Source organism: Myotis brandtii, unplaced genomic scaffold (genome assembly GCF_000412655.1).
Source record: "Myotis brandtii unplaced genomic scaffold, ASM41265v1 scaffold13, whole genome shotgun sequence".
Lineage (NCBI taxonomy): Eukaryota > Metazoa > Chordata > Mammalia > Chiroptera > Vespertilionidae > Myotis > Myotis brandtii.
The window spans coordinates 4,880,973-4,897,284 of NW_005354595.1; the positions used below are offsets into that span (position 1 = coordinate 4,880,973).

At 35.9% G+C, this 16,312-nt stretch overlaps 1 protein-coding gene across 2 annotated transcripts in view; it reads right to left on the minus strand.

Moving 5' to 3' along the window:
- TMEM38B (transmembrane protein 38B) overlaps positions 1 to 16,312 on the minus strand; it is a 36,821-nt gene that overhangs the window by 6,909 nt on the left and 13,600 nt on the right. For both annotated transcript variants that reach the window (XM_005859797.2, XM_014534430.1), the window contains exons 3-5: positions 8,808 to 8,992; positions 7,896 to 7,983; positions 3,426 to 3,543 (exon numbers count right to left, since the gene is read on the minus strand). In XM_005859797.2, the coding sequence (XP_005859859.1) occupies positions 3,426 to 3,543; positions 7,896 to 7,983; positions 8,808 to 8,992 (391 nt within the window). The remainder of the gene's footprint in view (positions 1 to 3,425; positions 3,544 to 7,895; positions 7,984 to 8,807; positions 8,993 to 16,312) is intronic.

Here is a 16,312-nt window from a genome sequence, read left to right on the forward strand (position 1 = left end):
TAATCTCACAAAGGTCTGGTATCCTGAATATATAGAAAACTATTACAACTCAATAATAAGATAATCCAATTTTTTTAAGTGGGCAAAAGATTTGAACAGACACTGCCCCAAAGATGATAGATAAATGGTCAGTATGCACATGAAAAGATGCTCAACATCATTAGTCATCAGGAAAATGTAAACCAAAATAACAATGAGCTGCCACATACCCACTAAGATGACTTTAATGAAAAAGACAAGCATTGGCAAAGATGTGGTGAATTAGAACTCTCATATATTGCTGGTAGAAATGTAAAATGATAAAGCCACTTTGGTTAATTCCTCAAAGTTCCTCAAAAGATTAAACGTAGAATTACTATATGACCTAGTAACTCCATTCCTGTATGATATACCCAAGAGAAATGTAACACATGTCCACATAAAAACTTGAACGTGAATGTTCATAGCTCATTTTCATATTGGCCAAAAAGCAAAAGAACCCAAATAGCTATCAAATGATGGATAAATAAAATGTAGTACAATAAACCCTTGATTTTGCAGATCTCAATTTAACGGACTTCAGATTTAACAGACAAAATTTCTGGTCCAAATGTCATAGGTGAAAATGCTTTTAACCAAGATTTGCTTATAATTAAATTAATAGGTTATTTTTTTGTTATTAATTCACTGTTATTTTTTAAAACATATTTTTATTGGTTTCAGAGAGGAAGGGAGAGGGAGAAATAGAAGCATCAATAATGAGAGAGAATCATTGATTGGCTGCCTCCTGTATGCCCCACCCTGGGGATTGAGCCTGCAACACAGGCATATCCCCTGACCAGGAATTGAACCGTGACCTCCTGGTTCATAGATTGACACTCAACCACTGAGCCACACTGGCCAGGTGATTCACTGTTATTTTTAACAAATTTTAGCGTATAGGCCATGTGTTTGAAAAAACACTGTCGTAATTTCACCGACATAAATATTACATATCTACAACCATAGTCTACATATTTAAATCCAAGAGTCACCTCTGGTAAACAATGTTTGGCAAATGATTAGCATATGATCACACCACATCACGCATACTATAATTGGTTCTGTTGTTGCGTGGCATGACTTTCTGCAGCAGTTTTAAGTCGTGCCTGCAAGCTAATGTCCCCATGTACGCTAAGCCAAGCCCCAGCTGTGTTACTCACAGTGACTTGTGGATACATGCATTTACTAGACCTATTCGGTATAAATTTAAAATTACTGTAACATAAACAGAAAACTTTTCTGTGAAATGAAACTTTTCATACATACTTAATTTTAATTACACAAACATGTCTACATAAGTAAAAACAGGTAAACTAATTTGTCAATTTTTTAACATATGCATTTGTTATTATATAACAGACTTTTTTGGCTTTAAAGGACAACCCCTCACCTGAATCAGTCCATTATATCGAGATTTTACTGTATATCCACAGACTGGAATATCATTTGGCAATAAAAAGGAATAACGTACTGATACATACAACACTGATGAACCTCAAAATCCTTATGTTAAGGGAAAAAAATCAGTCACAAGACCACATATTACAGTATCCCATTTACATAAAATATCCGAATAGGTAAATTTATAAACAGACAGTAGATTAGTAGTTGCCTGCAGCTGGGGGATTAAAGGAAAATGTGAAGTGACTGCTAATGAGTATGAGGTTTCTTTTGGGGGTGATGAAAATGTTCTAATATTGATTGTGGTGATGGCTGTACAACTCTGTGACTATACTAAAAACCACTGAATTGTATACTTTAAATGGATTAATTGTATGGTATGTAAAATATATCTCAGTAGAGCTGTTACAAAGAAATACATACAGCCCCAAATTTGAGGACTGGAAGAGGAAGGCACATGTAAAGAGATGTTGCTTCAGATATCAAGTAATGCATTACTTGAATTACCACCACAGATAACCTCCATTGCAGAGACCACTGAAGCAGGAATAAATGATCCATATAGTGGCTTGGTTCTTTCTAAGACATAAATGTATGTAACATATACGGCTTCCTTTTAAGAATCCTGTACATAAGTTTTAGCCAAAAATATCTAGGCTGAGCCCTGACCGGTTTGGCTCAGTGGATAGAGTGTCAGCCTGCGGACTGAGGGGTCCCGGGTTCGATTCCGGTCAAGGGCATGTACCTTGGTTGCGGGCACATCCCCAGTAGGGGGTGTGCAGGAGGCAGCTGATAGATGTTTCTCTCTCATCCATGTTTCTAACTCTCTATCCCTCTCCCTTCCTCTCTGTAAAAAAATCAATAAAATATAATTAAAAAAAATATATCTAGGCTGAGAAACAGCTGTAAAATTTTTCTAGGCCTAAATAGTAAACTTATTTCAAAATCAATTGCCTAGCTTTGAATAGGAAACAATCCTATATAATAAAAGGCTAATATGCAAATCGACCGAACAGCAGAACGACCGGTCGCTGTGACATGCACTGACCACCAGGAGGCAGATGCTCAACACAGGACCTGCCCCGTAGTGGTCTGTGTGCTCCCACAGGGGGAGCATCACTCAGCCAGAAGCCGGGCTCATGGCTGGCAAGCACAGCAGTGGTGGTGGGAGCCTCCCCTGCCTCCGCAGCAGTTGGACATCCCCTGAGGTTTCCCAGACTGCGAGAGGGTGCAGGCCAGGCTGAGGGGACCCCCTCAACCGCCCCCCCCGAGTGCATGAATTTCGTGCACCAGGCCTCTAGTATCTAATAATGGTAAGAATACCAATAATCAGAATTAGCCTCACGATATAGCTACAAATAGAATTCATAGGATGTGTCAGACCCAGTAATAGAATGGCATACATCATCTCCAATCCTCTCAACAATGATACAATGAAAATGAGGAAATCAGGATTTAGAGACATTAAGTGACTTGCCTATTCAGGGATTAGAGAGTAAAGTTAGGTGTGAACTTAAGACAATCTGTCTCAAAAAACTGTGATCTTACATCATACTATCTCCTATCTTCAAGAATGAATAAAGCTTTGAACCAGACAATAACAATAAAAGAGACTGACCACAAATGTCCTAATATAAAATTTCTAAATTTTAAAGTTCAAAAGAACCTCAGAGAACATCTACCCAAGTACCTCATTTTCCAAATGAGATGACACTGTCTCTGCAGACTCTGATCAGCCTTGGCTATTTTCACTACTCTCTGGCCTCCAATATACTCTGAGGCTATCTGCAAGTCTCTCCTGGTAGCCTCAGCATAAAATCAAATGAGAAATCAGGAGAGATAAGTTTCAGAAAGTCATGGATTTGCTGAATAAAGTCCCCAAAGTTCATCATTTCAGACTGTAATAACAATAAAAAATAAATATTCCTGTTACTTGCCTCATATGCAGAATTCTGATTACACAGAATCTGTAATACTGATTTATTGCTACTTTGAACTCTTACCTTTGTGACCACAAGAAACATAGTGTAGAGGAACACAAGATCATGCCTTGCTATTTGCAGGTGCTCAGTGTGCTGGAATGTGAAGATAATTGACCCCAGCAGGGTTACCTTGGCAGGGCTGAAAATAAAACACACTTTAAGTCAGTAAGTCATTAACTAAATATAGACCTATGTCTATATTTCTCAAAGAGTACCCTACAAAATACTAATTTAACGAGTTACTAATAGATATAACACAAAATGAGCTCTGTGAAATACTAAGTTATATAAAACTAAATACCTTTCTTCACAGCATAAAGTATCAGAGATTTTAGAATGTTCATACATATTGTCACTCTCTGATAGAGTACAATTCTTTATGCAATATTTCTGGAACATATTTGACCACATAACACTTTCTCACGAAGGATCTGGAAATCCCATGTTTGTCAGCATAATTTGGGACAAGTAGATTAGTCCTGAAAAACCATACGATGCTAAACAGGCTGCTTGGATGGAATGGGGTTAGGAAAAGAAAGCCCCAATTTGTAGAATTTTCTCATTTCCATTGTGTAAATACAGTGGGGCCTTGACTTACGAGTATCCTGACTAACGAGTTTTTCGAGATACGTGCCGTCTCTCGGCCGATTTTTTGCTTTGAGTTGCAAGCTAAAATTCGGGTTACGAGCCAGCTTCAGATACCCCACCGCTAGTTGGCGCAGCGAACGTCACAATGAACACCACAACATCAGCCCAGCATCACGTGTCTCATTCGTTCACTTTTTGATTTGACATATGAGTAATTTGAGTTACGAGCTCCATCAGGGAACAAATTAAACTCGTAAGTCAAGGCCCCACTGTATTCCCATCACAACCAACTTCAGGCTGCTGTGTAAAGAGAAGAGATATACACAATTGGCTCTCATAAAACAGTATGAGCTTGCTCCAGCACATTACTTAGCTAACTCCAGCACAGAATACTTGCATTAGCTACTATCTTAATAAATTAATGCTGAATAGTTCAAGTCTGTAAGATGTTAATCTACAAATAAGAAGCACTACTTCAATGTATATCTCATTATATTTAAAGCATATCTCAGTAACAGATCATTATCTAGCCCTTTATGATGACAACTAGAAAAATATAAATAATAAACTTAGAATGTAAAAGCCCTTTCAGCCATTTTATGACAAATTAGTTATTAATTTCATTATTACAAGCTAAGAATTGAGTTCAAAGCAGAGTTAGGTTTGGGCAACAGGGGTTTGGACTTGGCTTAACAATGATCCAGCAGCATTCCTGTTTTGGAAAAGTAGTCTCTAAACTTTTTAATGTGTATCCAGCCCAATTGGTAAAGAAAGTATTTAAGACACTCCCTAAAATATATTTATCAATTAATTTGTAAATTATATACATGTACAACTGTTCTTATAAAATGTACACCAAATTGACATTTTAACAAGTTGAGATAAAAAACAAATGAAAGTAGGTTTGTCTTCATGTCATTTTGCTACTCTTTGTTTCTAATAATTTGGTGTCTGTACCACAGTGCCTCATCACGGGCATCCTCTAGTGCACACAAATTCCATTCTGGATTGGGTTCTCTTAAGAGCATATATCCAGAAGCAATGAATCTGAGGAAAAATTATTGTAGACAATAAATTGGAGCAGGAAATTGGAAAAGGGCTGGGATTTAGGAAAAAGTCAATGAGGGTGGTTAGGAAAGTCAGGAAGCATTTAGGAAATTCTTATAGGAGTTTCCTGTGAAACTAGTAAATAAGCTATCTGCTTCCAAAATACAGTGTGGAATAGGCATAGAATAACAGTTATAGGCATTCTCATTCCAAAAGGGAACAAAAAACAGAAGAATAAAGTGGTCCCTGGTCCTACACAAGTTCAAAATCCAGAGGGCAAATTCCATTAGGTTTTGAGGCCTGAGAACAATACTCTATGTGGCTTGAAGCTGTGTCCTCTGAGTCTGCAGTTCCAAGCTCTGCACTCAGGGCTCTGGCCTTTACACCTGTGACTCCAGCCTGTGTGCCTGGCCTCAGACCTCTAGGCTCACAGCTCTCACCTTAAAATAATTCATCCTTTTCCTTGAAGGGTAGCACATGTTTGAAGCTGAGCAGTTTTATCAGCTTGTTTCCTGCCTGTAGAATTTTAGGAGTCTGACAGCCTTCTTTTATTTCATCTTATCTCTGTCCCTTTCAGTCCAAGCTGGCAATGTTTCTGCTGAAATAACATTTTCAAAGACCTTATGGGTCTCCTGTGTATGACACAGGAATCCATGCCATTAGTCAAAATGGTCCTTCACAAATCCCATCTCTGGTCCTGGTTTCTGTTGTGATAGCTCAATGGATCCATGTGTCCCATGCCTAATCTCTTTTAACACTAGCAAAAATTGTACAGCAACACCCTTGACTTTCTCTCCACAGCAGGCTTTCCTAAGAACAAGTCTACTCATTTTATCATCTTTTCCAGTCTGGATTGGCTGAGAATTTCCTAAATCATCAAGTCTTGGTTTCTTTATTTAGCAGTTATTCCCTCAAGTCAAATCTTCCCTCTCATACTTCATTATAAGCAGCAAGAAAAACCTAGTCCAGAACTTCAACAATTTGCTTCTACAGGTCCTCAGCTAACTAACCAAGTTCATTGCTTACATGTTATGCTTTCCACAATTCAGCTAAGTTTTCTGCCACTATATATGGTAACTGTATCATCTCTCCAGTTTCTAATATCATGTTCCCCATTTCCTTCAGAGCCCTCACCAGCACCTCTGACATTCATATTTCTACCAACATTCTGTTTATGACAATATATGTATTCTCTAAGACCAAATAGATTTTCTCTGCTATGCAAAAGTATTTGGTAATATATATATGAAAACTTAAGTATATGCACACAATCACAAAATATCATAATGGACAAAAATATCATAATTGCCTGACAAATTGTCAATCATTTCATTTATCTAATATTTATTGTCTACTATATGGTAGATGCTTGGGATACAAAAGAAAAAAAAAATCCCTGTCCTTGGCATCTTGTATTCTTTGAAGGAAGTGGGGTGGGGAGGTGAAGCCAAGGGGAGAAAAGAATAAACACAATAAGTAAATGATAGAATATGATAAATGCTGTGTGAAAAAAAAGAATAATAGAGGGATATGCTCCCATTTTAAGCAGGGTAGTCCTCACTGAGGTGAGCTTTGAGAAAATACTTTGAACAAAGTAGATAGGGAGGTAGCAACCTGAGAAAAAAATTCTAGGCAAAGAGAAAAGCTAGTGTAAACCAGACCACACCAGGCTTTTTCAAGAACAGAGTGTAGTGAACAAGGGAGAGAAGAATAAGAGATGAAGTCAAAGCAAAGGGTGTGGGGGACAGACAGATCTTAGAGGGCCTTATAGGCCATTTCAGGGGTCACTGCAAGGTTTTGAACAGAGGAGAAACATAATTTGATTTTGGTTTTAAAGCCCCAAGAAATGGCTTATAAAAGTATTTCAAGGCATGCACTCAAAATGAGAAAAATTTCCCCTTAATTACACTAATGCCTTATTTATAACTTTATCATCATCCAAAACCTTCTTTGTTCTACTTCTGAACTGCCCCAATTCAAGCTTTAAGGAGTACTTTCCAAGTTAAATATCCTGGAATTTGTTGGTTCTCAAACATACCTCACCACCCATACTGCTTCTCCACCTTCATTTTTAATCCATTCTAATGAGCTTATTTTCACACGAAGTCTTTCCTTGCCTTGCTTATTATGGCCACTATTCCCTAAACCTTTTCCTTCCTGAATTGTGGAAACGGAAACTGTACTTCTCTGTTTCATTTTCAGGTACATTAGGGATACATTTTTGACTTATTTAATACTGGGTCGGTGTCATTAAAGAATATCTAACAATTAGATTTTCTTAAGTGGACACAAAAGGTAGTATGCGTCCAACAAGTATAGAGTAGGTTATTTCCTCTAATCTTTTTTCTTATTGTTATGTACAATTAAACTCGACTTTCATTTTTAAAGCAACTAACAGGGCTTTATGACAACACTTTGATTTGTTCTCTTAAATTTGACATTTTACTAACAGAACTATGTAAATTTGAAATCTGGGTGATTTCATTAATGAAAATACCAAGAGCCTGCAACTGATTCATTTCCATTTAGAGAAGTCTGTGCCTATGTAATTCTCTCTCCATAAATTCATACTCCTTTCACAATTCTATAACAATCTAGAAATTTTTGTTTTATTTTATTTCCTAAAGAAAGGAACCCACAAATAAATGAATCAATATATATTTTTAAAACTACATTTGAGAGAGCAGTCTTTTTGAAAGAATAAAGTTTCCTGGTTTTCTTCCCATTATCATCCCTATTTATTCTTTTCACCTATATTTCATCCATATCTAGAATCCATAAAATGTTTTTAAAAATAAATTTGGTGGGATCTAAGGTTAAAAAGCCAGATTCTCAGTATAGTTTATACCAACTCACTAGGACATCTTCATCCATTCATCAGCTTGTGGTTTCCAATCTCCTTTTACCAATAGCTCAAAATTTGTGATAATGCTACCACCTGCACCTAAAAATAAGAAAATAAAACAAGAATATTTAGCCAAATTTTCTAAAGAAATATTTAAAACAAAGCCATAATTTTACTTCCTGACTTAAAATCCCAAGAGGATCCCCAAAATATAATTTTGGGGAAGAAAAAAGTTGCCTTGTACATTAATGGTACTGACACTATTGCAATTCTTCTTCCCTTTCAGCATATGGCAACTGTCTACTGTCCAATAATTAAATTAAAATTGGGTCCTTATGCACAGAGATGTGGCTAGAGGTTTGTTTCAGACCTGAAAAATAAAATCCTCTGTTTTACTATTTCCTTCCCTGATATTAGTTTTAGGTGAAATACACTATAATGGGAAATTGGAGAAATTTGCTCAATTCATACATACAAAAGAACTCAACAATAAAGGTAAATAATGCAAAGTAAACATGAACCCATAATCAATTATATTTCCCATTTCCAGTTATTCAGAATTTTAAAAACACACAATTTTTTTTTACATGCAGCACATAATTTCTTATGTAAACTTGTTTATTTATGATGGCACTACACCTTAATTAATTATGAATCCCTCCAGTTCTGGGGCTGCTAATGAAACCAATCATAAAAATTTTATATTGTAAGACAGTTGGGCTCAAAATAATGGCTGATGGCTATACTAGTGAAAAGTGCTAGTTTTGAATTAACTTTAGTAGCCAACAGGAGCAAGGCTTCCATCCTCCAAAAAGACATTATTAAAGTACTAGTATATGGTTCCCATTAATATAACTAGAGAACTGTTCAGTAATTGTAGTACACCAATAACAACATTTATGAACATATACTGTTAATATTACCTCGGGCCCATCCAATAGCTATCATGACTATCCAGCCATTTTTGTAATGGCTATTAGCATGTGTGACTCCACCTACTATTTTCCAAGTTCTGGTCACTTCCTTCATTCCTGCAGCCAAGAGTTGAACAGGTAGGAAAGAATAGCCCTGGGAAACTAGGTCACATGGGCAAAAAAAAACAATATACCTGAAATTAAAATTTAAATATTTTTATAAATGGAATCAGAACAGAAATAACAATACAGCTTGTCAGCAATAACAATTTGGCAAAACACAACAAACATAAATATAAATTCCATATAAACATGGAATTTTACTTCAAGAAGACTACAGATTGAATAGAATAAATTTTTCTAAAATCCCATGAAATACATATAATAATCAGCCAAAAAGCCATGGTCTGAGGGAAATTTCATCTTGTTTAAACTTCTGAATACTCTATATATGGAAAAAGTATTTGCTGAGTTCCTAATTTGTGCCTATACTCTTCTAGAAGCTAAGTACTAAATCCACTAAAAAAATAAAGCAAATTTATAATCACTTTAGGGTAAGGGCTCCTCTAGGTAGAGTGCCTTTTTCTCTAGAAAAGCTGAGCAAGGACTGCATTTCAACGCCCTAACATCTTCACCTGTGCCCCTTTGTACAGTACATAAACTGCATCCTATACAAAGAAAGGTCATAGCTCTCAAGGAGACAGATTTGTATTAAGGAAAAACATGTTTTCATAGAGCTGAAAGAATATGAAGCTTGTTCTTCAATTCAGTTGAGTAAGATTAAGTTTTAACCAATTAAATTGTGATACTAGTTTAAGATAATTCACTCCTCCTCAGGTGAATTATTTTTTGAAGCTTCATTTGTTCTAAGCATTTGTTCAAACAGTTTAGCAGTAGTGTTAAATTGGAAAACACTCTACATTTTTCCCCCCATTCCTAAAAATACTCTCTAGCTGACAATTTTGTGCTTAAAGCAGAACGTATCTTCTTTCTAACAGAGTGGTATGGAATACACTGTATGAAAGAAGTATTATATTTCTTAAAAAAGAAGTTGATAATCTTATTGCAATTCATGATTCATAAAGTAAGAATTCCCAAAACTATGCATGGAATATGAAATCCATTTGCCAAAATACTGCTTCAGAGACCCTATACAAGATGCTATGGTTTGTTCAGCCTGAGGCATTCTTTCTTCTTTATCTCCACCTATCAATTTCTTCTAATTCTTCAAGGTCCCACTCAAATACTAGTAGTACCATGTACACTGACTCTGGGAGTTTTGTTTTATTCTCAGTTCAAACTAAATTCTAATGGCTCTGAACAACTAAAACAATTGGTTCCTATACCTAAACATAGATCCCTCTTAATACATGTTCCTTTATAATACACAGGGTGGGGCAAATGTAGGTTTACAGTTCGTATAGAAAATAATACAATAATCTATATATATATTAAGCCTAAGCGACTGAATGACCAGTCGACTGGTTCCTATGATGCACTCTGACCACCAGGGGGCAGGCACTCAACGCACAGGACTGGGCTCCCTCCTGTCTGGATCAGGCCGAAACCGGCTATTTGGCATCCCGCTAGGGGTCCCGGATTGCGAGAGGGCGCAGGCCAGGCCGAGGGACCCCACCAGTGCACAAATCCGTGCACTGGGCCTCTAGTTATTAAATAATAATACAAGAATAAACTCTGTGTTTTGTGTACTCACAGCTGTAAACCTCCTTTTGCTATACCCTGTATAAGGCTGCGATTCTCATTATAACAGACTTTAGATGGCAGGAATAATTAATCTTGTTATCCCCTCACCTAAAACTCAGCACAATGAAAACTAGTCCTGAATTAAATCACTTATTAGCAGTTAATCTTCAGGCAAAATACAAAATAAGTCAAATCAAAGAGTAAGCTGATAATTAAAAAGTTTGAGAGAAAGGAATAACTACCTGAGATAGTAAAAATCTTTTTGAAAATAACTGGTATGTTTTAAAAATTTTACATGTTCATATAATATTTTGAAAGTCTCTATACACTTCTCTCTTTAAATATAGAACACATTTCTAATAAGTTAGATATTGGGGGGGGGGAAATGAGTTATACTTAAATAAGCAATTTTAAAATGTACTTTTAAATAAAATTAAAATATTTTGGTATCCACTGTAGACCAGATTAAGAAAGGGGGATTTGGTTTCTAAAGTAAAACATTCAAACAAACAACAAAAACAAAAATACAAATGACCCCACTTTCATTCTCTACACTGAGACTATATTCAACAAATTAGAAACCTATACTATTACAAGAGCAATCTTGGACTTTTTATATTCAACTATGTAACATTATGACATACAATCCAAAATTTGTAATTATTGCTATTTTTTTTAATATATTTTATTGATTTTTTACAGAGAGGAGGGGAGAGGGATAGAGAGTTAGAAACATCGATGAGAGAGAAACATCGATCAGCTGCCTCCTGCACGCCCCCTACTGGGGATGTGCCCGCAACCAAGGTACATGCCCTTGACCGGAATCGAACCTGGGACCCTTGAGTCCGCAGGCCGATGCTCTATCCGCTGAGCCAAACCGGTTAGGGCAATTATTGCTATTTTTAATAAATAAGTCTTTATTCCATTTAATCATGTATCTCTAAAGTATACCTGTAATAAGCTAACATTTAAAACAGAAAATAGTTCTTATTTCAAGTGTTAAGTAGGCACAGGGCAAAAGAACAATTGTTCATTGTGCTCAGTACACTTAGAAGTAAACATATCAGACTAATGGTTCGTTAAACAACCATTCCTGCTCTATAACACAAGTTAGCTTTTTAAAATTTCTTTAACGAAACACTCAACCAATACTCATTAAGCAATCATTATGTCCCTCCTTCTGTAAAACGATCATTTCACCTTTAACTAAAATTGTCACATCTAAAAAACTTTTAACTTGTAAAGTGCCTATAGAAAAACATATCAGAAAAGAAGAAATGGAACATATTGAATAAGAAATGGAACAAAAGGGCAACTGATTTCTCATCCTTTTTTTTCTCATCCACTTTTAAATCATTTCAATTAATGACGAGGAAAAAATGACCAAGAATAGTGCTAAGCAATAGAAGTTAATCTAAAACAGGATACAAACAGAATGCTAAGCCACTGACAAATGAAAGCTAAACCAATTTAAGTAAAGATTAAAATAGAAATTAGGTTAATACCAACAGCTGAGCAGAGAGAAGCTTCCCATGGTTAGCCACTAAGAACTCTTTTTTCATTCTACTATTAATTCCATTCCTCTATAAAGATAGTATTACTTAGCCCTAACCGGTTTGGCTCAGTGGATAGAGCGTCAGCCTGCAGACTCAAGGGTCCCAGGTTCGATTCCGGTCAAGGGCATGTACCTTGGTTGTGGGCACATCCCCAGTAGGGTGTGCAGGAGGCAGCTGATCGATGTTTCTCTCTCATCGATGTTTCTAACTCTCTATCCCTCTCCCTTCCTCTCTGTAAAAAAATCAATAAAATATATTAAAAAAAAGATAGTATTACTTAACCAAGCCAAAACAGAGCTATAAACTAAATACAGTTCATATTAGCACAATAGGACACCTTTGTTTCTGCTCTTATTACTCTAAAAAAATAATAGCTTTATATGATTTGAAAAAGACTATTGCAGAATGACAGACCTATAAAACTATATATTTTCTTGTATTTTTCCTCATAAAAATGCAGTTATGCAAATATGCAATATATAATAGATATTTGAAGTTTAAAGGAAACAAACAGGGATACAAAAATCAATACACAGAAAAATTACAACATGTTTATTTCCCCCAGAAACAGTTTCAAAAGGAAAAATCCTATGAAAGTGTATACTGTCCTCCCAACAGTTGTTTCCCTTTGCCAGTAGATGGTGCTAAGCTCCAGATGTGAGCACCATGAGCTATTTCACTAAAAAAAGATGACCTTTCCAATAAGTGCATCCACAGAATCCCTTAGTTTAACTTGCTAGAGTTTCAAGTACATTCCAAACACCACTCTATCTCTCAAATTAAAATCAAATGAACAAAGATTATATGTTCTCAACATCAAAACCTTACAAAATAGCCCTAGCTGGTTTGGCTCAGTGGCTAGAGCATCGGCCTGCGGACTGAAGGGTCCCGGGTTCGATTGCAGTCAAGGGCATGTACCTTGGTTGCGGGTGCATATCCCCAGTAGGGAGTGTGCAGGAGGCAGCTGATCGATGTTTTTCTCTCATCGATGTTTCTAACTCTCTATCCCTCTCCCTTCCTCTCTGTAAAAAATCAATAAAATATATTTTTTTTAAAATAAAAACCCTTACAAAATAGTGAAATATAATGTGTCTTTATGCATGTATCATGTTTTATAATTAAGGGTCTGTGAGAACAGAGATAATACTTGTATTTCCAGAATCCAAAACAATCTACTACATAAGCACAGATGAAAGGACTAGATACCCTACGTTTTGAATCCTGCCTCCTTGGGCAAGTTATTTAACCCTTTTTGCCTCACCTTAGCCTTAAATGAGAATAAAATAGTACCTATCTTACAGGGTTCTTATGAGGTTTACGAGAGATAATATATGTAAAACACATAAAAAACTGTCTGGGACATAGTAAACATACATCAATGGTTGCTATTGTTGTTTTGTAATGACCAACAAAACTAGAATTGCTAAAATGCTCACCAGCAGAAGAATAAATAAAATATAGATATTAATATAATAAATTATGTAGCAGTGAGAGGGAATGTACTATAGCTACATTCAAAAAATAGATTAATCTCAGTAGCATAATGTTCAGTGAAGAAAACAATCCCAGAGAACTATATACAGTCATGTGTCACTTAACAGTGGGAATATGTTCTGAGAAATGTGTCGTTAGGCAATTCTGTTGTGCGAACATCATAGAGTGCACTTACAGGGGACATCAAAACTAATGGCAAGGTTCTGGGAAGATGGTAGCAGCGGTAGCAGCATAGATTTTGATCTCTTCAACTCTCCACATGAAAACAGACAAGATATCTAGACAACAAAGCCAAAATCCCATCCACAACACCTAAAACAAACTATGAGACAAGGTACCCTTTCAAATCCCAAAATGCAGAGACAATTCACCAACACCCACAAGACCTGCACTGCTTGACAGGAAAAACAAAACAATAAGGTGGCAACTAATGAACCTAATAACAACTCCAAAATACCTAATATGTAGTCACTGCAAAGCATATCAGGCCAATGAGGAAAACATTGACAGTAGCTGAAATGAGGAGGGATTCTGGCACCTCTAATACTGCGTGAGACAAAAGGTCCATGATAAGAAGGTCTGAAAAGAGGTTGAATCAATTTAGTCACCATGAACTTTCAAAACTGATCCACCCAGACTATATTCTAGAACAAGTCCCACACTGAGAAGAAACTACTGGTGTAAAATCAAAACTGAGTAGAGTAGAACAACAGAAGAAAGAGGAGACCCAGACCAAAATGGGGAAGGAGAAAAGACCTAGGAAATCTCAGAATTCAGGCCAACCTCTTTAGAACACTGGATAAAAGCAACAGAGGCAGAGCTGTACGAAGTCAGAAAAACCTTCCTGAATTCCACCTCATGCTAAAAGTTAAATAAACCTAATTACCCATAAAAGTGACCAACAGAAAAGGATCAGGGTAAAATCCCATACAAATGTACTATACGAAAAAAAAGCAAAATAAATCCCTACAGACAATAAATCTCTACAGAAATCACTCAGGAAAATATGTCCATAAAATATCAAAACTGCAACCTACTATTTTAAAACAGGCTAAAGACATTATGAAAGTGGTAACAATACACAGAAGAACAACATACATCACAATTAGAAAAACTGAGAACTGAAGGTAAAATACTCATGAAGTAAGAAACAAAATCATTTCACAAATGAAGACTAAACTGGAAGAAAAATAAAAATATAACAGTGTCTTCAAAACACAAAATACAAAAAGGGAAAACATTTAAAAAAAATTTTTTTTCAGAATATGTTTTTATTGATTTCAGAGAGGAAGGGAGAGGGAGAGAGAGATAGAAACATCAATGATGAGAATCATTGATCAGCTGCCTCCTGCACGCCTCCTACTGGGGATCAAGTCTGCACCCCGGGCATGTGCCCTTGACTGGAATTGAACCCGGACCCGTCAGTCCACAGGCCGATGCTCTATCCACTGAGTCAAACCAGCTGGGGCAACATTTTAAATTTTAAGAAAAAAGGTTCACTAAAGAAAAGCAAAGGAGAGACAATATACCAATAATAGGAGTTCCTGAAGAAAAGGGAAGAGCACAAATACTAAAATAACTTTCTCAATTAAAAAACAAATGTGTAGCTACTAAAAAGACATATCACATACCTAAGAATACTAACCCAGAATAAACAATGCTAAGATGTAATTTGTTTAAATTTTTAGGCTTTGAATATATGCACCCCTATGTTCACTGCAGCATTATTTACAATAGCCAAGATCTGGAAACAGCCCAAGTACCCATCAATAGGTGAGTGGGTAAAAAAGCTGTGGTACATTTACACATTGGAATACTACTCACCCATTAAAAAAGAGGAAATCTTACCTTTTGCAACAGCATAGATGACCTGGAGTATATTATGTTAAGGAAATAAGTCAGTCAGAGAAAGACAAATACCATATGATTTTATTTACATGTGGATCTAATGAACAAAATAAAAAGCAAAATAGAAACAGACTCATAGATACAGAGAACAGACTTGTAGCTGTCAGAGGGGAGAAGAAAGGGGGTTTGGGTGAAAAAAGTGAAGGGATTAAGAAAAAAAAACAAAAAAAACTCATAGACAGACAACAATATGATGATTACCAGAGGGCAAGGGGGCAGGAGAAGATGAGGGTAAAGGGGGAATAAATGGTAATGGAAGGAAATGACTTGGGGTGGTGAATACGATATATAATTTTATTAACTGATGTCAACCCAATAAATTTAATTAAAATATTATTAGACTTTACTGAGGGGGGATCTTTTGGGCATCTAGAAAAAAAAAGCATGTGACTTATGAGGGAAAGAAAATTAAATGATCATCAGATTTTTTCAAGAAAACAGAGTAACATTTAAAGTATTCAAAGATAGAAAGTGTGGTCCAATGACTTTTATCCAGTAAAATTCACTTTCAAGTACAAAAGACACTAGCTTATGAATAGGTGAGAATTCAGGGACTACTGTTCTTGACGAATTAACTAGAGAATAACCTTTAGACAACCAAAGTTACTAGAGAGACAAAGACATACTAGGTGTACCAGTTAATAATGCAGATTTTTTTCAATAGATGGAGGTACACATATGTTGATATATATGCAGTTTGATATGTATGCTATTTTGTTGTATTGACAGCAAGCTTCAAAACTTCATATGTCAAATTTTCTGAAGGTACTAACATCTTATATTTTTACGCTTACAAATGTCAAATTTTGTGCCAAAAAAGAGCATTTGCGGGAAGTTTTAATTCATTACTTT